Source organism: Mauremys mutica, chromosome 12 (genome assembly GCF_020497125.1).
Source record: "Mauremys mutica isolate MM-2020 ecotype Southern chromosome 12, ASM2049712v1, whole genome shotgun sequence".
NCBI classification, from domain to species: Eukaryota; Metazoa; Chordata; order Testudines; family Geoemydidae; genus Mauremys; species Mauremys mutica.
In genome coordinates, this window is record NC_059083.1 from 51828368 (window position 1) to 51851688 (window position 23321).

The 23321-nt window shown below is 44.6% G+C and overlaps 3 protein-coding genes across 4 annotated transcripts in view; all 3 read left to right on the top strand.

Annotated features, from left to right (window-relative positions):
• Positions 1 to 23321, top strand: part of LOC123345337 — a 716016-nt gene that overhangs the window by 297193 nt on the left and 395502 nt on the right. The gene's annotated exons all lie outside the window — the stretch shown is intronic.
• LOC123345342 (olfactory receptor 14A16-like) lies at positions 3624 to 4589 on the top strand. The gene has a single exon (XM_044982133.1). It carries the CDS (start codon positions 3630 to 3632, stop codon positions 4587 to 4589), a length of 960 nt encoding a protein of 319 aa, XP_044838068.1. The 5' UTR covers positions 3624 to 3629.
• On the top strand, positions 14574 to 15539 carry LOC123345345 (olfactory receptor 14A16-like). The gene has a single exon (XM_044982136.1). The coding sequence runs from the start codon at positions 14580 to 14582 to the stop codon at positions 15537 to 15539; it is 960 nt and encodes a 319-aa protein (XP_044838071.1). The 5' UTR covers positions 14574 to 14579.

The window sequence follows — 23321 nt, forward strand, 5'->3', positions numbered from 1 at the left end:
ACTCTTTAAGGATTTAACTCTCAGTCTAGTCAGACATCTAGAGCCAGTCAGAAGAAAAGAAGGTGGATAATTTTGCATCAGAAATCAGAAATGTTTGCAGGGTTTGGCAACCAAAAACGAATTAATTTTCATCTAAAAACTACTGTAAACTGGAAATTGTACATTGCAAACCAGAGAATATTGGGATTTGTAGATTTCAACAAAACCAAACCAAACATCTGAGTATAGGAGATACTTTCCCTGAATATCTTTCTTTAGTTCAACAATTCATTTTCCTGCTACTACTACTAGTACAAAAAAAAATCTAAATTTCCAAGTATCTCTAATTTGAAATGGAGCTTTGAACAAGGGTAAACATTGACTAAGCAGCAGACCTGATAGCCGCAGTTTATGTTTTCTGCACACTAGCACTTTAGACTCAGAGTTGAACCACCAGTTAAAGCCAGTCTAGCTCAGTGCTGCCAAAGGACATACAGAAGGTAAATGGGACTAGAACCCTATTTCCAGGCATTGGAAATTAACAATATAGACCCAGGACCAGGATTACAAAGGGTTTAAGCACCTAAAGAAGGAGAAAGGTGCCTTGTGGGATTTACAATAGCGTCTCAGCAGGTTAGGTGCCTAACTCCCACTGAATGTTCACAAGATTTAGCCACTTGGCTCACTTAGGAGCATTGTTAAATCCAGTAGGTGCCTCTCTCCATCTTTTAATCCTGGCCCACAGATAACATAGAAGCTGGGCTGGAATCAGGTACCCTTGTGGAGATATTATACGCCCTGTGTTATGCTGGGGTCAGACTAGAGGATTAAAATGGCCCTTTTGGCTTAACCATCTTTGTTTTTGTGCCCTTGCCTCTGGGTCTCTGCTTCTGAGCTGTGCAGGGCTCCAGGGCATGAGTCCTGCTACCCCTTAGGAAATAGACATGGATACAGGACCAGCTCCAGGCACCAGCTTGGCAAGCAGGTGCTTAGGGCGGCCACTCCGGAGAGGGGCAGTAGGTCCAGTTATTCAGCAGCAATTTGGCGGACAGTCCCTCACTCCCGCTTGGACCTTCCACGAAATTGCCGCCGCAGATCGCGATCACGGCTATTTTCGGTTGCGTGGGGTGGCCAAGACCCTGGAGCTGACCCTGCATGGACAAATCACTTTCCCACAGCAGTTCTTTAATGCCAGTGAAGCTCAAAGCCAGCTACGCACAGCTCGTCTGCAGAGAGCAACAGGTTTGAATCTAGTTCAATCGCAGGATGAGGGGTGAAAGGATTCTCAGATACCTGTGCCATTAGCTTCTAGATTCTGGTCTATAGACAGATATTGATCTAAACATCCTAGTACTGGACGACTGAATGTGTCTTCTATTGGGAAAAAATCCACAAAGACTAGTACAGTAAGTTTACAATTTCAATTAAATGTTATGGGATCAACATACAGGGAAAAATTAAGATGATAAATGTGAATTACAATATGAACTGGTTAAGACCTTTACTATCAGTTTAATCAAATGCCTACTGCTGATTGGAATTTTTCCTCCCATCAGGAAAATTTTTTCTTTTCATTGAAAACCCTAAATTCATTCCCTCCCTACCCCCGTGAGTTTTTGGCAAATGAAAACTTTCAGCTGAAAACTGATTTTTTTTAAATTACAAAACCAAAAAAAGTTTGGTTTTTTCAGTTTTCATTTTTTTTTACCAAACAATCCCAGAATGTTTGAGAAAAGCAGACAGATTCTGAGATTAGTTGTTGTTTAGCTGAAAAACCACTCTCCATTAGAAAGAACACAGCTGAAAATTTCCAACCAGCTTTAAACTTTGAGCAGGGCCGCCCGGGGGGGGGCAAGAGGGGCAATTTGCCCCAGGCCCCGAGCCCCACAGGGGCCCCCACCAGAGTTTTTCGGGGCCCCTGGAGTGGGGTCCCTCACTCGCTCCGGGGGGGCCCGGCAAATTCTTGCGCGGCTGGGCGCAGGAGCTTCTTCGCTCCCGGTCTTCGCCTGCGGGGGGTCCTTCCGCTCCGGGGCGGAAGGACTCCCCGCTGGCGAATTACCGCCGAAGACGAAGCGGGACCCGCCGCCGACGTGCAGCCCGGTCTTCGCCGGTAATTCGGCGGCGGGGGGCCCTTCCGTTCCGGGACCCGCCGCCGAAGTGCTCCGAAGACCCGCAGCGGGGGCCCCCCGCCGCCGAATTACCGCCGAAGACCGGGCTGCACGTCGGCGGTGGGGGGCCCGCCGCGGGTCTTCAGGGCACTTCGGCGGCGGGTCCCGGAACGGAAGGGCCCCCCGCTGCCGAAGACCCCGGGCCCCCGGAATCCTATGAGCGGCCCGGACTTTAAGTGAATTGGGGAACATTAATATGACCTGATAAGATCCTGATTTCACACCCATTTATTCTATTGCAGCTGTGTGATTTCTCTTTCAAAGGGAAAGTTTTGAGGAGGTAACAGCTGAATAAACAGTAAAGTTGGCAGCACACACAATGTTTTATACTGAAGAGCCCCTTTAAACCCTGCTTTAGAGTTGAACAAAGCAGCCAAAGCCTGTCTATACTGATCCCGTTCAGGGACATACAGGAGCTCACTGGCAGTAGAACCCAGACCTCCTGCCCTAACTCCACACTGCTGTCAGCTGAGTATAAATGGTATGAATGGGTGTGCAGAACATAATTAGAGTAAGACATGGGGCTACATTTCCAAAGGTATTTAGGTGCCTAGTGGGATTTTCAGAAGCACCTAGGAGCTCACAACTCGTTGATTTCAAGGGGTGTTGGAGCCCTGATTCTTTTGAGAATCCCACTAGGTGTCTCAATACCTTTAAAAATCTGCCCCACAGCCCCTCTGCAAAAACCCTTACAGCCCTTGTAGACACGGCAGAGAAGGGTGGGGTGAAACAGAGGCAGAAAGAGGGGAGATGAGTGGCCCAAGGTCACAGAGCAGGTCACTGGCAGAAACAAGAGCAGAGCCCAGGTGTCCTGACAGGCAGTGCACCGCACAGCACAGAGTAAACGATACAACATAACGATGATGGAGGGATGTTACTAGCCCATGGTTACACACGGGCAGAAGTGCAGCTCTGGGATTATGTGCCATAAATCAATTTGGAAGCAGGCAACTGGCCATCTAAGCACAGGACTTGGGGTAGAAACATGACAGAGGAGCTGCCACTTATGATTCTGGGTGAGTCTATGTCATATTGCCCTGCAAAGTGGGAATAAGGCTGTGTTAGCATTTGAGTTTATGAGTTTCATTCCCAAGTTGTGAGCTTGGTGATGATCGCAATGGAGGGACCTTCTTTGCAAGAATTGTTGGATTTGGAGTGTGCTTTGTTCCATTCTTCGTACTGCATTTTATCAAGCCACACCAGGGGCAAAATCTTCAGATGGGATAAAGTGATGAAGCTCCATTGACTTTAAAGCAGGTGACAAAATTTACACTGCTGTGATAACAAAACTCACTGATTGTCAGAGGCGAGGAGCAGTAACAACACCATGTCATTGTAAGTGATGAGTTCTGTGAACCTTTGACACTCATATAATGAGATATTAGGGAAAGGGGAATCAGGGACATTCCCTCTGTCGCTCTAATCCTGACCATTGCTTTCTCATTCCCTCCACAGTCATCACACAGCGTACTGAGGAAGACAATGTCCAACCAAACCACCGTGACTGAATTTCTTCTCCTGGGATTCTCTGACGTACAGGAGCTGCAGATTTTACACTTTGTGGTGTTTCTAGTGCTTTACCTGATATCCTTGCTGGGAAACCTTCTCATCATCACAGCCATAGCCCTTGACCGCCACCTTCACATCCCTATGTACTTCTTCCTGATGAATCTGTCCATCCTAGACCTCGGGTCCATCTCTGTCACCATCCCCAAATCCATGGCCAATTCCCTTATGAACACAAGATCGATTTCTTATTCTGGATGTGTCGCCCAAGTCTTTTTTTTCTTCTTCTTTGCTTCAGCACATTTTGCCATACTGACCGTCATGGCGTATGACCGATACGTTGCCATCTGCCAACCACTGCACTATGAGATGGTGATGAACCAGAGAGCTTGTGTCCAAATGGCAGCCAGTGCCTGGATCAGTGGTATTCTCAACTCTGCACTGCACACCGGTACCACGTTTGCAATGTCTTTCTGTGGAGGCAACATGGTGGATCAGTTCTTCTGTGAAATCCCCCTGCTACTCAAGCTCGCCTGCTCTGACTCATACCACTTTGAAGTCGGGTTTCTTATCTTTAGTATGTGCTTAGCCTCAAGCTGTTTTGTTTTCATAATTGTGTCATATGTTCAGATCTTCAAAGCAGTGCTGAGAATCCCCTCTAAGCAGGGCCGGCATAAAGCCTTCTCCACCTGCCTCCCTCACCTCCTTGTGGTCTCCTTGTTCCTCTGTACTTCTGCCTTTGCCTACCTGAAACCCACCTCCAGCTCAACCTCAGGTCTGAATCTCATGGTAGCTGTTCTCTATTCTGTGTTGCCACCCATGATGAATCCGATTATCTATAGCATGAGAAACATAGAGATCAAAGACGCTCTGAGTAAATGGATAGGTTGGAGGTTATTCACTAAGAACAAAATGTCCATATTTCTCTTTCGGTAACAATTTCATTCTGGGTTTCTTTATAAATATAATTGGCTGATGACCTTATTACCTCCATGAGAAAATACTGTGCAAAGTTTTTATGCAGAATTGGGTATTTACACTAGTAAAAATACAGACAAACATGACTCAAGAATAAAAGGAGTTTCTATATGTTTACGCAGCAAAGTAAATAAGATCGTAATCTATCTATCGTGTACTGCTACCACTTACCATAGTATCTGAGACCATTGCCTATAAAATCAGTAGCCATAGCAAAGTCCGTAGTGAGGTCTCTGGCTCATCTTATATTTTGGGATAATAACTCAGAATGAGGTATGAATGCTGTCAGGGTTCCTTCCCCACTCTGAACGCTAGTGTACAGATGTGGGACCCGCATGAAAGCCCCCTAAGCTTATTTCTACCAGCTTAGGTTAAAACCTGGTACGCTGCCACCACCAAGTGATTTAACAAGAAACAAGGAAAGGACAACTTGGAGTTCCTCTTCCCCCAAAATATCCCCCCAAGCCCTTACACCCCCTTTCCTAGGGAGGCTTGAGAATAGTATCCTAACCAATTGGTTACAAAGTGATCAAAGACCCAAACCCCTGGGTCTTTGGACCATGGAAAAATCAGTCAGGTTCTTAAAAGAAGGATTTTATTTAAAAAAATGTAAAAATCATCTTTGTAAAATCAGGATGGAAAATAACTTTACAGGGTAAATAGATTCAAAGAGCCCATACAGCCCTCTCTAGCCTTAGTTTCGAAGTTACAATAAAACAGGGATAAACTTCCCTCTAGCAAAGGTAAAATTCACAAGTTGAGAAAACAAAGATAAACTAATACGCCTTGTCTGGCTGTTACTTACAAGTTTGAAATATGAGAGACTTGTTCAGAAAGATTTGGAGAACACGGGTTGATGTCCGGTCCCTCTTAGTCCCAAGAGCAAACACCACCAAAACAAAGAGCACAAACAAAAGCCTTCCCCCGCCTTCAAGATTTGAAAGTATCTTGTCCCCTTATTGGTCCTTTGGGTCAGGTGTCAGCCAGATTACCTGAGCTTCTTAACCCTTTACAGTCAAAAGGATTTTGGTGCCTCTGGCCAGGATGGATTTTATAGTATTGTACACAGGGGGGTTGTTACCCTTCCCTTTATAGTTATGACAAATGCATCTGTTCTTTGTGGTTTTTATTTGTTTGTTTGTCAGATTTTTAGCTTATTTTTGCTTAACAGTTGGTTGGTTTGTTTGTTTCTTTTAGGAGGTTTTGAAGGTGGAGAGGCCTGAGGAGATAGTGAGTGTTTGGTGAGACAGGGTTTTCAATGTTTGTTCTTTCTTGGGAATGTCCATATGTCATCTCTTTGATAGGGTTTTCTAAGTGAACTGAATGTTTGCCCCCACAATGTGCAAAAGAGGTATCTGCATGGCTTATTTCCTACTGAAATGATTATGTGTATACTGTTGGGATATTATTGTGTAATTAATGATATGTTATGCATCTTTTTATTATTTTAACCTACATGAATATGTAAAAACTGTCATTCTTGCTATAGTGGAAAGGCTGTTTTAAAGAAAAACATTTTCCAGAGTTTCCTAAAGAAAATCTGACTCTGAATAATGAGGCCAAATTTGGATTCATAAATCATAGAATCATAGAATATCAGCGTTGGAAGGGACCTCAGGAGGTCATCTAGTCCAACCCCCTGATCAAAGCAGGACCAATCCCCAACAAAATCATCCCAGCCAGGGCTTTGTCAAGACTGACCTTAAAAACCTCTAAGGAAGGAGATACCACCACCTCCCTAGGTAACCCATTCCAGTGCTTCACCACCCTCCTAGTGAAAAAGTTTTTCCTAACATCCAACCTAAACCTCCCCCACTGCAACTTGAGACCATTACTTCTTGTTCTGTCATCTACTACCACTGATTAAAGTCTAGATCAATCCTATTTGGAACCCCCTTTCAGGTAGCTGAAAGCAGCTATCAAATCCCCCCTCATTCTTCCATTCTGTAGACTAAATAATCCCGGTTACTTCAGTCTCTTCTCATAAGTCATGTGCTCCAGCCTCCTAATCATTTTGGTTGCCCTCCTCTGGACTCTTTCCAATTTTTCCGCATCCTTCTTGTAGTGTGGTGCCCAAAACTGGACACAGTACTCCAGATGAGGCCTCATCAACGCTGAATAGAGGGGAACGATCACATCCCTCCATCTGCTGGCAATGCTCCTACTTATACAGCCCAAAATGCCCTTAGCCTTCTTGGCAACAAGGGCACACTGTTGACACATATCCAGCTTCTCGTCCACTGTAACCCCTAGGACCTTTTTTGCAGGACTGCTGCCTAGCCACTCGATCCCTAGTCTGTAGCAGTCCATGGGATTCTTCCGTCCTAAGTTCAGGACTCTGCACTTGTTCTTGTTGAACCTCATCACATTACTTTTAGCCCAATCCTCTAATTTGTCTAGGTCCTTCTGTATCCTATCCCTACTCTCCAGCGTATCTACCACTCCTCCCAGTTTACTGTCATCTGCAAAATTACAGAGGCAATCCACACCATCCTCCAGATCATTAATGAAGGTATTGAACAAAACCAGCCCCAGGACAACTCCACTTTAGCCCCTCACTTCAAAGAGATCAGGATTTGGCCAATAGACTATATACACAAGGATCGAGATTTGGCTGACAGCACCCTGGAGAAAGTGAGTGTGACAGAGATATAAGGGCCACATTTCCTAACTCAGCTAGACTAGCACCAATGCAGAGTAGACCCATTGTCATCACCAGTTTAATACTAATGAGGTTCTGGCCCAAAGTCACTGGGCAGCACTCAGTAGTGACATGAACACTGGTGTAAGTTTCTTGTCTGGGGTCATTTTGGTCTAGCCCTGATATAAGCGGAAAAGTGCCATCACATGCACTGATCTGGTGTTCCATATGCCATCTTGGGTAGATCTACTCCCATCCAAGTTGAGAAAGGATCTCAGAAGTTGGCCTGTTATTAGTATTAGAATATCATCTTTGTGCATGGTTGTGTACACTACATATATGACAGACAAAAGCATTAGATTAGTTAGAGAGACAGACAGGACCATTCCTTGTCCTAACACACAACCTCATTTAGTCATAATGATAGATTTCTATTTGATTGTGAATTCTATTAGCTAGCTAGTTAGATAATGAATAATCTATGGAAATTATTGTGCAAATTATTGTGCTTCTTTTCCTGTTAATGATTGTCTATGTCCAGATCATGATTTTCTTATAAGAACTCCTTATTAAACATTATTTAGCAAAGATTTTTATGACTATCTCTTACTCCCATCGCTCATTTACAAATAGCTCATCCTAACGCACTTAGTGTTTGAACTTTGAGCTGTTTTGACTGGATACATTTTTAACATGCTCTGGCTTGCTTCTCTGAGCAAATGGAAGTATCTCAGTCAGGATCCTTAGGCCTATCCTCAGCTGATTTAAATTGTCATTGCTCTATTGAAGTCAATAGATCTCTGAGAACTTACACCAGCTGAAGATCTGCTCCAAACTCTCATGATTATGAATTTAAAACTCACTTCCTTTGTATATTCTGTACAATGGTCCTGATTCTGCAGCCACTTCAGCATGTTCTTAACTTTATTTATATGAGTGGCCCCATTGAAAGTTTAAAGGTAAACTCATGCTTAAGTCCCTTTTGGATACGGGTTAGGGGTATGGATAGGGCTTAAGGCTAACACCAAAGTGGTACCAGACTCTGACACTGTCTCCATTTCTCTCCTTTCCCAGTTAAATAAAGCCCTTCAATTGGTGCATTGGAATTACTCTCCCCTTCTGGCTTCTTTCAATAATTAGGATTCTGGGACCTGACTCGTCAGTGACTTTCAGCACCACACCGATGAATGGAGTAGAGAGAGAGATCAACATTGACAAGAACTTGCACAGAGAAAGGATGCAGTGCCACTGTCCATGTCATCAGTGTGAGGGGTATTCTGATGTGAGGCTCCCACAGTCACTCCAGTTGAAGCTGTTCCACTCTGGAAAAATAATTAAAGAGTTATTGGAGCAGGGGGACTGGACACTGGGTCTCCCAGGTGAGCGCACTGACCACTAGGCCACAGGGTAATTCTCATGTTCTCCCTCTCCCTCTCTGACCCAATAATTCTTTAATTATTTAAGCCAAAGTGGAACAGCTTGACTGGATTGAGGGAGCCCCACATCGGAATATCCCACAGCCCAGCGATTAGGACACTGGGTGGCAGATCCCCCTTTAAATCTCTTCTCCTCAGGCAGAGGGGGGACTTGTACTGGGGTGTTCCCCATGCCAGATAAGTACCTTAACCAATGGTCTAAAAGTTAAACAGGAGGACCTTTTCCTAGTCACACAAAACACCATAGGTGCCTGACCCAAGGAGCGGGTTCCCAGTTATGGATCACTAACAGGGATAAGTGACATCCACCAGCTCGACGTAGTTAACAATCTCTGTGAGGGGGTGGGGCTTGACACACACCCATCTAGTCATCATCTCCCATTGGTTAGGTTAGGCACCTCCCCACCTCATGCTGGCAATTGTGGATCCCATTTAGGTGTTTACCTCTCCCCATTCATTGAACAGGGATCCTGGGCTCCGAACACAGGCTTTGTGAATCATGGTGATTCTCTAAGTGTCTAAAAGTTAGGTGTGCAATGCTCAGCATTAGAATACCAAAGGGCAAGACTTTAAAGGCATTTAGGTGTCCTGGTGGGATTTTCAAAAGCATTTAGGTACCTAAATCCAATTGAAATCAAGGGGTGTTTTGAAAGTCCCACTAGATGCTTAAATACCTTAAAAAATCAGGGCCTAATTCCTTCTGTGAATCTAGCTCTGAGTGTATGAGATCCCCTAAGAGGCTTTAACAATATCGTCCCAGAAGGCTGGAGACAGATCCAAAAACACTATCTTTGAGCCCTTCCTGACAGTGAAGGGCTTTGTAAACTGCAACCATATCCAGAAATGGGTTCTACAAATGGTCCTGTCTCTTTAACATGAGCCAAACACAGACCCCAGGACCAAATACTCATGAGTTTGAGGTTTTAAAATATAGGGCTGCTCCCATCTCAGTTGGGACCATCTCACCTCTACATCATGCAGAACAATCTGGTGACAGCAGGGTATAATTAAAAGGCTGTTATTCATTGGGTATCTGACAGTCAGTGGTAGGTGGATAGCTTTGAAAATGAGGCTGCTTTGAAAATGCCAGCTGAGGCTTTGTCAAGTGGAAACTTATCTATTGTCCAGTTTTACAAATGGCCCCTCTCTTCATCCTTGGCCAAACAGAAACATCCATCCCTCAGCTTTGCAGTGTTCAACATCCAGCCTTGCATTCATCACTGCCTAGGGGTGCACAAGGACCATTCCCCCGCCAGGCCTCTAGTGACTATGTTGGCATAAGCATCAAAGTTTGTGCCTTGTGATAGCTTCATGGTGGCCTTAAGAAATGGACTGGGGGTCTTTGTGCGGTTCCTAGAAGACGTGTCCCCACTGAGTTTTTTAGTCTAGTGCTGTGTGTAGTAAAAAAAAAATTAAAGTAATGGCTGAGAAAGAAAGAAAGAAAGAAAGAAAGAAAGAAAGATTCTGGGCCATTCATCCCAACAGAAGTTCAAGATCAGATACTTGAAAACTGTGCAACACAGAATTCCTCCAAGGTTCTATCCCTAGTGGGACTGAACCATTCTCCATTAGCAAAAAAAGTTACACTTTTAATTAAACCCATGGGGCAAAGAGCTAAGAAAGTGCGGACTGGTTCAGAACTCTTGAATCAGTTTCAGATCAGATTGACAGGCAAAAATATGGATTTATGAGTGTGTAATGGGCTAGATCTCCAGCTGTTGTAAATGGACATCGCTCGACGGAAATCAAAGGTCCAGATTCCCAGTTGGCGTAAATAGTCCAAACTACCATGAACTCAATGGAAGCGCAACAATTGACACAAGCTCACTACCTGGCCCTTAGTTTTTAGTCTTCACCTCTGGGTACCTCTTGGTGACTGACTTCAAGCAGACACCTGAGCTGTGGGCTCCTCTAGCGGATGCATCCCAAGAGCTGCTGACACAATGCATGAGGAGAAAAAAAATCTCTGCTCACCCAGAAGTGATTATGTGGTGTTAATGAAGGAACAGGCTATTCCAGGCCAGCTGAGATTCTGGTGCCACTAGGCTCTTAGCTATCGTAGATCATGTGTCTGTGTTAGAAATCCCAGTTTTATTTTGCAAACACCTTGGCACATGCTTGGGCCTCTGCCCTTCCTTGTTTTTAGCCAAGGGTCCTTCCAGGGATGCTGCCATCATATTAGATCCAGGGCGGGTGCTGTTCTCCCTCTGTGGGGTTAGAGTCAGGCAGGTTGTCAGAGTGGTTGGCTCCAGAGATGAGATCAGAGCTTAAAGCCTTGGAGACTGGATTGAAATATTTAGCCCCAGAGCAGGGAGATCCTGGGCTGTGACCATGTCTGAACCCTGCACAAGCCAGGATCAGCTCTAGAGCTGGGAGGAGTTTTCAGTCTCTGATCCCATTTAGTCCTTCGTCTCTCAGCCAAGACTGTCCAAGTTGTTGAGCAGGAATCACTCATCTGTGGAGTGGATCCCTGTCTGCTAGGGACTGCAGAGAGACTCAGGAAATCCAGCAAAGGGACATGGAAACTGCCACTGGAAAATACAGTGATGGGGGCATGAGAGAGAGATGACCAAAGAATCCTGGTACTGTAGGATCAATTTTTGTTTTCAGTTATATATGTGAAGGTATTAATATAGAGACAAATGTAATAATAGATATATGAATTGTAAATGGAACTCTTTAAGACTTTTATTATCAAGCATCTAGAGTCAATCAGATTTCTTTTCTTGTAAGAACCTAAATATAAGTTACAATTTGAACTCTTTAAGGATTTAACTCTCAGTCTAGTCAGACATCTAGAGCCAGTCAGAGAAAAAGAAGGTGGATAATTTTGCATCAGAAATCAGAAATGTTTGCAGGGTTTGGCAACCAAAAACGAATTAATTTTCATCTAAAAACTACTGTAAACTGGAAATTGTACATTGCAAACCAAAGAATATTGGGATTTGTAGATTTCAACAAAACCAAACCAAACATCTGAGTATAGGAGATACTTTCCCTGAACATCTTTCTTTAGTTCAAAAATTCATTTTCCTACTACTACTACTACAAAAAAAATCTAAATTTCCAAGTATCTCTAATTTGAAATGGAGCTCTAAACAAGGGTAAACACTGACTAAGCAGCAGATCTGATAGCCACAGTTTATGTTTTCTGCACACTAGCACTTTAGACTCAGAGTTGAACCACCAGTTAAAGCCAGTCTAGCTCAGTGTTGCCAAAGGACATACAGAAGGTAAATGGGACTAGAACCCCTATTTCCAGCCCTTGGAAGTTAACAAGATAGACCCAGGACCAGGATTACAAAGGGTTTAAGCACCTAAAGAAGGAGAAAGGTGCCTTGTGGGATTTACAATAGCGTCTGAGCAGGTTAGGTGCCTAACTCCCACTGAATGTTCATAGAATTTAGCCACTTGGCTCACTTAGGAGCATTGTTAAATCCAGTAGGTAACTCTCTCCATCTTTTAATCCTGGCCCACAGATAATATAGAAGCTGGGCTGGAATCAGGTACCCTTGTGGAGATATTATACGCCCTGTGTTATGCTGGGGTCAGACTAGAGGATTAAAATGGCCCTTTTGGCTTTACCATCTTTGTTTCTGTGCCCTTGCCTCTGGGTCTCTGCTTCTGAGCTGTGCAGGGCTCCAGGGCATGAGTCCTGCTAGCCCTTAGGAAATAGACATGGATACAGGACCGGCTCCAGGCACCGGCTTGGCAAGTTGGTGCTTAGGGCGGCCACTCCGGAGAGGGGCGGCAGGTCCAGCTATTCAGCAGCAATTCAGCGGACGGTCCCTCACTCCCACTTGGACCTTCCACCAAATTGCCGCCGTAGATCGCGATCACAGCTATTTATTTTTTTTGGCTGCGTGGGGCGGCCAAAACCCTGGAGCCGACCCTGCATGGATAAATCACCTTCCCACAGCAGTTCTTTAATGCCAGTGCGGCTCAAAGCCAGCTACGCACAGCTCATCTGCAGAGAGCAACAGGTTTGAATCTAGTTCAATCGCAGAATGAGGGGTGAAAGGATTCACAGATACCTGTGCCATTAGCTTCTAGATTCTGGTCTATAGACAGATATTGATCAAAACATCCTAGTACTGGATGACTGAATGTGTCTTCTATTGGGAAAAAATCCACAAAGACTAGTACAGTAAGTTTGCAATTTCAATTAAATGTTATGGGATCAACATACAGGGAAAAATTAAGATGATAAATATGAATTACAATATGAACTGGTTTCAGACCTTTACTATCAGTTTAATCAAATGCCTACTGCTGATTGGAATTTTTCCTCCCATCAGGAAAATTTTTACTTTTCATTGAAAACCCTAAATTCATTCCCCCCCTACCCCCGTGAGTTTTTGGCAAATGAAAACTTTCAGCTGAAAACTGATTTTTTTAAAATTTCAAAACCAAAAAAGTTTGGTTTTTTCAGTTTTCAGTTTTTTTTACCAAACAATCCCAGAATGTTTGAGAAAAGCAGACAGATTCTGAGATTAGTTGTTGTTTAGCTGAAAAACCACTCTCCACAGCTGAAAATTTCCAACCAGCTTTAAACTTTAAGTGAATTGGGGAACATTAATATGACCTGATAAGAGCCTGATTTCAAACCCATTTATTCTATTGCAGCTGTGTGATTTCTCTTACAAAGGGATAGTTGTGAGGAGGTAACAGCTGAATAAACAGTAAAGTTGGCAGCACACACAATGTTTTATACTGAAGAGCCCCTTTAAACCCTGGGTTAGAGCTGAACAAAGCAGACAAAGCCTGTCTATACTGATCCCGTTCGGGGACATACAGGAGCTCACTGGCAGTAGAACCCAGACCTCCTGCCCTAACTCCACACTGCTGTCAGCTGAGTATAAATGGTGTAAATGGGTGTGCAGAACATATTTAGAGTAAGACACGGGGCTACATTTCCAAAGGTATTTAGGTGCCTAGTGGGATTTTCAGAAGCACCTAGGAGCTCACAACTCGTTGATTTCAAGGGGTGTTGGAACCCTGATTCTTTTGAGAATCCCACTAGGTGTCTAAATACCTTTAAAAATCTGCCCCACAGCCCCTCTCCAAAAACCCTTACAGCCCTTGTAGACACGGCAGAGAAGGGGGGTGGTGGTGATACAGAGGCAGAAAGAGGGGAGATGAGTGGCCCAAGGTCACAGAGCAGGTCACTGGCAGAAACAAGAACAGAGCCCAGGTGTCCTGACAGCCAGTGCACCGCACTGCACAGAGTAAACGATACAACATAACGATGACCGAGGGATGCTAATAGCCCATGGTTACACGCGGGCAGAAGTGCAGCTCTGGGATTATGTGCCATTAATCAATTTGGAAGCAGGCAACTGGCCATCTAAGCACAGGACTTAGGGTAGAAACATGACTGAGCAGCTGCCACTTATGATTCTGGGTGAGTCTATGTCATATTGCCCTGCAAAGTGGGAATAAGGCTGTGTTAGCATTCGAGTTTATGAGTTTTATTCCCAAATTGTGAGCTTGGTGATGATTGCAATGGAGGGACCTTCTTTGCAAGAATTGTTGGAATTGGAGTGTTCTTTTATCCATCCTTCGTACTGCATTTTATCAAGCCACACCATGGGCAAAATCTTCAGATGGGATAAAGTGATGAAGCTCCATTGACTTTAAAGCACGTGACACAATTTACACTGTTGTGATAACAAAACTCACTGATTGTCAGAGGCGAGGAGCAGTAACAACACCTTGTCATAGTAAGTGATGAGTTCTGTGAACCTCTGACATTCATATAATGAGATATTAGGGAAAGGGGAATCAGGGACATTCCCTCTGTCGCTCTAATCCTGACTATTGCCCTTCTCATTCCCTCCACAGGAATCACACAATGTACTGAGGAAGACAATGTCCAACCAAACCACCGTGATTGAATTTCTTCTCCTGGGATTCTCTGATGTTCGGGAGCTGCAGATTTTACACTTTGTGGTGTTTCTAGTGCTTTACCTGATATCCCTGCTGGGGAACCTTCTCATCATCACAGCCATAGCCCTTGACCACCACCTTCACACCCCCATGTACTTCTTCCTGATGAATCTGTCCATCATAGACCTCGGCTCCATCTCTGTCACCATCCCCAAATCCATGGCCAATTCCCTAATGAACACAAGATCAATTTCTTATTCTGGATGTGTCACCCAAGTCTTTTTTCTCTTCTTCTTTGCTTCTGCAGATTTTGCCATACTGATCATCATGGCATATGACCGATACATTGCCATCTGCCAACCATTGCACTATGAGACAGTGATGAACAGGAGAGCTTTCATCCAAATGGCAGCCAGTGCCTGGATCGGTGGTATGCTCTACTCTGCACTGCACACCGGGAACACATTTGCAATAGCTTTCTGTGGAGGCAACACTGTGGATCAGTTCTTCTGTGAAATCCCCCAGCTACTCAAGCTCGCCTGCTCTGACTCATACCGCTTTGAAGTCGGGTTTCTCATCTTTAGTGTGTGCTTAGCCTCAAGCTGCTTTGTTTTCATGATTGTGTCATATGTTCAGATCTTCAAAGCAGTGCTGAGAATCCCCTCTAAGCAGGGCCGGCATAAAGCCTTCTCCACCTGCCTCCCTCACCTCTTTGTGGTCTCCTTGTTGTTTTGTACTTCTGCCCTTGCCTACCTGAAACCCACCTCCAGCTCAGCCTCAGGTCTGGATCTCATGGTGGCTGTTCTCTATTCTGTGTTGCCACCAATGATGAATCCAATCATCTACAGCATGAGAAACATAGAGATCAAAGACGCTCTGAGTAAATGGATAGGCTGGAGGTTAATCACTAAGAACAGAATGTCCATTTTTCTCCTTCAGTAGCAATTTCATTCTATGTTTCTTTATAAATATAATCAGCTAATGACATTATTGCCTCCATGAGAAAATACTATGCTATCTCTTTATGCTGAAATAGGTATTTACACTAGTAAAAATACAGACAAGCATGACTCAAGAAAAAAAGGAGTTTGTATAGATTTACACCAATGTAAATAAGGTTGGAATCTATCTATCATATACTGCTACCAATTACCATAAAAGTCTGTCTCATCTTACGTGGGGGTTCCGTTCCGCGGTTAGCGCGTAAAGCGAAAACCGCGTATAGTCAAAATTCCATTGAGTTCAATGGCGGGCAGAATCATTCGCACTACAGGTATAGTATTAAAATGGTTGTTTTTCTCTTTTTTTTTGTTTTGTTTTATTGTTTTTGCCTACCGCGTAAAGTTGATATCGCGCATGTTAAATGTGCGTAAGATGCGACAGACCTGTACTATCTGAGACCATTGCCTATAAAATCAGTAGCCATAGCAAAGTCCCTAGTGAGGTCTCTGTTCATCTTATATTTTGGGATAAAAACTCAGACTGAGGTATCAATGCATTTGTTTTTTGTGTTTTTGGTTTGTGTGTGTGTTTGTTAGATTGTTAGCTTATTTTTGCTTAACAGGTTGGTTGGCCGTTTGGTTTTTTGCTTTGTTTTAGGAGGTTTTGGAGGTGGAAAGTTTGGTGATACAGGATTTTCAGTGTTTGTTCTCTCTTGGGACTGTCCATATGTCATCTTTTTGATGGGGTTTTCTGAGCGAACTATAGGTTTCCTCCCCACAATGATAAAAGAGAGCAAAAGAGGTTTCTGCATGGCTTAGTTACTTCTGAAATGATTATGTGTATACTGTTGGGATATTATTGTATTATTAATTATATGTTAGGGGACAAAAAGCCTCAGGTAGCTGTCTTTTATTTTTTTAACCGAAATGAATTTCCAACTCAGCTAGACTAGCACCAATGCAGAGTAGAACCATTGACATCACCAGTTTAGTACTGATGATGTTGTGGCTCAAAGTCTCTGGGCTACACTCAGTAGCGACATAAACACTGGTGTAAAGTTTCTTGTCTAGGGTCATTTTGTTCTAGCCCTGGTGTAAGTACACTGCTCTGGTGTTCCACACGCCAACCCGTGTAGATCTACTCACGTGCAAACTGAGGAAGGATCTCAGAAGTTGGCCTGTTCTTAGTATTAGAAGATCATCTTTGTGCATGGTTGTGTACACTACATATATGACAGACAAAAGCAGAGTGTGTGATTAGATAGAGAGACAGACAGGAGAGGGTTCCCAGTTATGGATCACAAACAGGGATAGGCACCACCCACCAGCTTGATGTAGGCAACTATCTGTGTGAGAGAGCAGGGCTTGGCACACACCCATTTTGTCATCATCTCCCATTGGTGAGGTTGAGTGCCTCCTCACTGCATGCTGGCAACTGTGGATCCCATTTAGGTGTTTACCTTTCCCCATTCACTGAACATGGAGCCTGGGCTCTGAACACAGGCTTTGTGAATCATGGTGATTTTCTATGTTAGGTGCTGCAACGCTCAGCATTAGGATAATTAAGGGCAAGATTTTAAAAGGCATTTAGGTGTCCTGATGGGATTTTCAAAAGCATTTAGGTACCTAAATCTGATTGAAATCAAAAGGTGTTTTGAAAGTCCCTCTAGATCAGGGATAGGCAACCTATGGAATGCGTGCTGAAGGCAGCACACAAGCTGATTTTCAGTGGCACTCACACTAGGGATCCTTTACCCTGGCTTGCCAGAACCCGCAACTACCATCACGAGAGTTCGCTATACCCCCTCCAAGTAGCTGCATGTACTGTTGGGGAGGGGGACTTGCAGGCTGCTACTCACCTATCTGATGCAATGCATCCGAGTCACTGGCACCAAGATGTTAGGGGGCTTATTCCTTCACCATCTTACTTCCCTGGTCCTTCTCACATGAACAGAGAGCAACAATACCCGAAGTCCAAAGGCTCAGACAATTCAATGTTTATTGGGGTGAACTTCCAGCAAGCATGATTCCAGTTTCCTTCCTTAGTGTCCCCCTTGCCAGCTCTGACACCACAGAGCCTTGTCTGTGTCCCTGTTCCTGTTCCCATCCCCTGTTCCCATTTCCCCCTTTAGCAAAACATGAGCCCCACTCCCCCTTTTGCAAAACATGATCCCAATTTCCCCATCCCCAGTCCCTGTTCCCATTCTGCCCCCCCCCGGTGCTTCCTGATTGACTGCAGACTACATAGTAAACCTGAGTTTTCCTTAACCAATTATTTTACTGTAAAAGCAGCAAAGAGTCCTGTAGCACCTTATAGACTAACAGACGTTTTGGAGCATGAGCTTTCGTGGGTGAATACCCACTTCGTCGGATGGATGTGATGAAGTGGGTATTCACCCACGAAAGCTCATGCTCCAAAACATCTGTTAGTCTATAAGGTGCCACAGGACTCTTTGCTGCGTTTACAGATTCAGATTAACACGGCTACCCCTCTGATACTTGAAATCATGTTACTGAAATTTAACTAACCAATCCTAACATATTGTAACATGGTTATTTAACCAATTATATTTCACCACCTTCATTGGTTTACAACCAACAAAATTAATTATACAACAGACAGAAACAATCACAGAACCAGACAGAGACCATGCAAATTGTTGTGTATTTGGTTGTCATGGTTTTTGTTCCTATGGCAACTGAGTTAGACTATTAGGGGATAGCCCAGCCAGCTTCGGCCGGTTGGGTGAGCTCTGTGTCTGTAAATAAAATGGTAGTTTTGTTAGCTGTCTGCTGTCTGGCCTCAAGTGATTTCTTCCTAAACCGGCTGCCCCCAAGGATATAACACAAATAAACAAACAAAACAATACAGAAGTGAGGATTTCACAACTACATCTATACAGACATAAGGGTTTTCCAGCTGTGTCTATTGATAAATGAGTTCTTGCCAGACAGGATGCTGTTAAACTAAGTTTTTTTTTACATCTTCTAGGCTCTTCCCTTTCTCTGGAGGTAATAGGAATATCAGGACAGGATTGTATTCCTAATAGCCCAATAGCACCTTATTTCAATGTGACTAGTTTGGAATGTGAGGATGTGACCATACACTTCCCAGCTTATGGCTGCCTCTGCTGCTTAGCTGAAGAACCAGGCCTCAGACTGTCACAGTAAGAGAAGGCCATTACACAGACAGTGATTTTGATTCTCTCTTTTATACCTCTAAACTAGCTAAGGGTATGTCTACACTACGAGATTATTCCGATTTTACAGAAACCGTTTTTTTAGAACAGATTGTATAAAGTCGAGTGCACGTGGCCACACTAAGCACATTAATTCGGCGGTGTGCGTCTATGTACCGAGGCTAGCGTCAATTTCCGGAGCGTTGCACTGTGGGTAGCTATCCCAAAGCTATCCCATAGTTCCCGCAGTCTCCCCCGCCCATTGGAATGCTGGGTTGAGATCCCAGTGCCTTATGGGGCAAAAAACATTGCTGCTGGTGCTTCTGGGTACAGCCTCACTCCTCCCTCCGTGAAAGCAGCAGCAGCCAACCGTTTCGCGCCTTTGTTCCTGGGTGAACTGTGCAGATGCCATTCCATGGGAAGCATGGACCCTGCTGAGCTCAAGACAGCAATCATAGACGTTTTAAACACCTTGCACATTCTTGTGCAGTCTATGCTGAACCGGGACCTGCAAAGCCAGGTGAGGAGTCGGCGGCTACTGCAGAGCGGCGATGAGAGTGATGAGGACATGGACACAGAATTCTGTGAAATTGTGGGCCCCTGCGCTTTGGAGATCCTGCTGGTAATGGGGCAGGTTCTAGCCATTGAATGCCGATTTTGGGCCCCGGAAACAAGCACAGGCTGGTGGGACCGCATTGTGTTGCAGGTGTGGGATGATTCCCAGTAGCTGCGAATCTTTTGCATGCGTAAGGACACTTTCATGGAACTTTGTGACTTGCTTTCCCCTGCCCTGAAGCGCCAGAATACCAAGATGAGAGCAGCCCTAACAGTTGAGAAGCGAGTGGCAATAGCCCTGTGGAAGTTTGCAAAGCCAGACGGCTACTGGTCAGTCGGGAATCAATTTAGTGTGAGCAAATCTACTGTGGGGGCTGCTGTGATGCAAGTAGCCAAAGCAATCACTAAGCTGCTGCTACGAAAGGTTGTGACTCTGGGAAATGTGCAGGCCATAGTGGATGGCTTTGCTGCAATGGGATTCCCTAAATGTGGTGGGGCAATAGATGGAACCCATATCCCTATCTTGGCACCAGATAACCAGGGCACCCAGTGCATAAACCGCAGGGGGTACTTTTCCATGGTGCTGCAAGCACTAGTGGATCACAAGGGTCGTTTCACCAACATCCACGTGGAATGGTCAGGAAGGGTTCATGACGCTCGCGTCTTCAGGAACACTACTCTGTTTAAAAGGCTGCAGCAAGAGAATTACTTCCCAGACCAGAAAATAACAGTTGGGGATGTTGAAATATTATAGTTATCCTGGGGGACCCAACCTATCCCTTGATGCCATGGCTCATGAAGACATACACAGGTAGCCTGGACAGTAGTCAGGAGCTGTTCAAGTACAGGCTGAGCAGGTGCAGAATGGTGGTAGAATGTGCATTTGGACGTTTAAAGGCACGCTGGTGCACATTACTGACTCGCTCAGACCTCAGCCAAACCAATGTCCCCATTGTTATTACTGCTTGCTGTGTGCTCCACAATCTCTGTGAGAGTAAGGGGGAGACCTTTATAGCGGGGTGGGAGGCTGAGGCAAATCACCTGGCCGCTGATTACACGCAGCCAGACACCAGGATGATTAGAAGAGCACACCAGGAAGCGGTGCACATCAGAGAAGCTTTGAAAACCAGTTTCATCACTGGCCAGGGTACGGTGTGACTGTTGTGTTTGTTTCTGCTTGATGAAACCCACCCCCCCTTGATTGACTCATTCCTTGTAAGCCACTCATCCATCCCTTCGATCATAGCTTGCTTTCTAAGGAAATAAAGTCACTCTTGTTTAAAAATCATGTATTCTTTATTACTTAATTATAAAAGGAGGGAGAGAACTGACAAGGCAGCCTGGGCGGGGTTTGGGAGGAGGATAGGAGGGAAGGAAAAGGCCACTAAAAAAATTTCATAATAATGAGAGCCTTTTGGTTGCGATGTCCACTGGGGTGGAGTGGGCAGGTTCACGGAGCCTACCCCCATGAGTTCTTACTCGTCTGGCGGGTGAGGAGGCTAAGGAACTTGGTGAGCGGGGAGGGTGGTTATACAGGGGCTGCAGCGGCACTGTGTGATCCTGCTGCCATTCCTGAAGCTCCACCATACGCCAGAGCATGTCAGTTTGATCACGCAGCAGTCCCAGAGTTGCATCCCGCCACCGCTGATCTTCCTGCCGCCACCTCTCATCTCAAGCATCTCTCCTCTCATCTCGAGTGTCCCTCCTGTCCTCACTTTGGTCCCTCCTTTCCTCACAATCACTGGCATCTTTCCTGTACTTTGCTGCCACATCCTTCCACTCATTCAGATGAGCTCTTTCATTGCGGGTCACTTCCATGATTTCCGAAAACATTTCTTCTCACGTCTTTTTTTTCTGCCGCCTTATCTCAGATAGCCTTCGGGATGTAGTAGGGAGGCCTGAAAAATTTGCAGCTGCATGAGGGAGGGAAAAAAAGGAGAGAAGTATTTTAAAAGATACATTTTAGGGAACAATGGTCATACTCTTTCATGGTGAACAACAGTATTCACCTTACATAGCACATGTGTTTTCACTACAAGGTCACATTTTGCATCTTAATATTGAGTGCCTGCAGCTTTGGTGTTAGAGATCACAGATGCAGGTCCGGGCAGCAGAATTCGGCTTTCATGCGGCCACGGTAAGCCATTGTCTTTCATCTCCTGCAGCCTTCATCTATCCAGCGCCCTCCTTTCACAAATAGCAAGCAAAGCCCATTGAGTGCTGCTTCTTTCCTGTTAATGTGCAGCAGCAGAAACCACTCTGTGGCTGGTATCATGGAAGATCACTGCTAAACACCCCCCTTCCACCCCCGAACGGCGTGGCTGGTAGCAGGGAAGATCCCTACTAGCCAAACACGGAAAAGCTCAGCGCCAATCGCCCCCCCCACTTCCCCCCACCTTGGCTACCTGCAGGGAAGGATTTCTTTTAAGCCACAGGCAAACAGCCCAGTAGGAATGGCCATCTCTGTCCCCTTACTTAAATTCCTGAATTTCAACCAGATTACCATGAACAATATCATTCTCCTGAGGATAACACAGCGAGATAAAGAACGGATGTTGCTTGAATGCCAGCAATCACCGGGACCATACACAGCTAGGCTTTGTCAGGCAATGATACCAGATTACTTGCTACATGCATGGCGTGGTCAAGTGTCCTACCATGGAGGACGGAATAAAGCAGCGCTGCCCAGAAACCTTCTGCAAAGGCTTTTGGAGTACCTCCAGGAGAGCTTCATGGAGATGTCCCTGGAGGATTTCCGCTCCATCCCCAGACATGTTCAGATCAGAGCTGGGCTTAAAGCATTGGAGACTGATTTCAACTATTTAGCCCCAGAGCAGGGAGATCCTGGGATGTGACCGTGTCTGAACCCTGCACAAGCCAGGATCAGGTCTAGAGCTGGGAGGAGTTTTCAGTTGCTGATCCCATTTAGTCCTTTGTCTCTCAGCCAAACCTGTCCAAGGAGGTGAGCAGGGAGTGCCCATCTGTGGAGTGGATCCCTGTCTGCTAGGGACTGCAGAGAGATGCAGAAAATCCACCAAAGGGACATGGAAACTGCTGCTGGATAATACAGTGATGAGAACATGAGACAGAGATGACCAAAGAATCCTGGCGCTGGAGGATCAATTTTGCTTTCAGTTATATATGTGAAGCTATTAATATAGAGACAAATTTAATACTAGATATATGAATTGTAATTCAAACTCTTGAAGACTTTTATTATCAAACATCTAGAGCCTGTAAGATTTCTTTCCAGCAGAAAGTAAGAACCTAAATATAAGTTACAATTTGAACTCAAAGGATTTAACTTTCAGTCCTGTCAGTCATCTAGATCCAGTCAGAAAAAAAGAAGGTGGATAATTTTAACTTTGCATCAGAAATCAGAAATGTTTGCAGAGTTTGCCAACAATAAACTAATTAATTTTCAGCTAAAAACCACTGTAAACTGGAAATTGTACGTTGCAAACAAAAGGTTATTGGGATTTGCAGATTTCAACAAAACAAAACAAAACATCTGAGTATAGGAGATACTTTCCCTGAACATTTTTGTTTAGTTTAAAAACTCATTTTCCTACTACTACCAAAAAAAAAATTTAATTTCCAACCATCTCTAATCTGAAATGGAGCTTTGAACAAGGGTGGGGAACATTAGTGCTGTTCAATAATACCATAGTTTCAAAACCATTTTTTCTCTTGAAACTGGGTTTGTTTCTGTGTCAAAGGGACAGTTACTGGAAGGGAAAAATTAGCTGAGCAACAGAGCTGATAGCCACAGTTTATGTTTTCTGCACACTAGCAGGATTAGGCTCAGAGTTGACCCACCAGTTAAGGCCAGTCTCGCTCAGTGCTGCCAAAGGACATACAGAAGGTAAATGGGACTAGAACCCTATTTCCAGGCATTGGAAGTTAACAAGATAGACCCAGGACCAGGATCACAAAGGGTTTAAGCACCTAAAGAAGGAGAAAGGCGCCTTGTGGGATTTACAATAGCACCTGAGCAGGTCAGGTGCCTAACTCCCACTGAATGTTCATAGGATTTAGCCACCTGGCTC

What these genes read in the sequence shown, in the direction of transcription:
- LOC123345342 (XM_044982133.1), top strand. Translation starts at nt 3,630, where the DNA reads ATGTCCAACCAAACCACCGTGACTGAATTTCTTCTCCTGGGATTCTCT.
- LOC123345345 (XM_044982136.1), top strand. Translation starts at nt 14,580, where the DNA reads ATGTCCAACCAAACCACCGTGATTGAATTTCTTCTCCTGGGATTCTCT.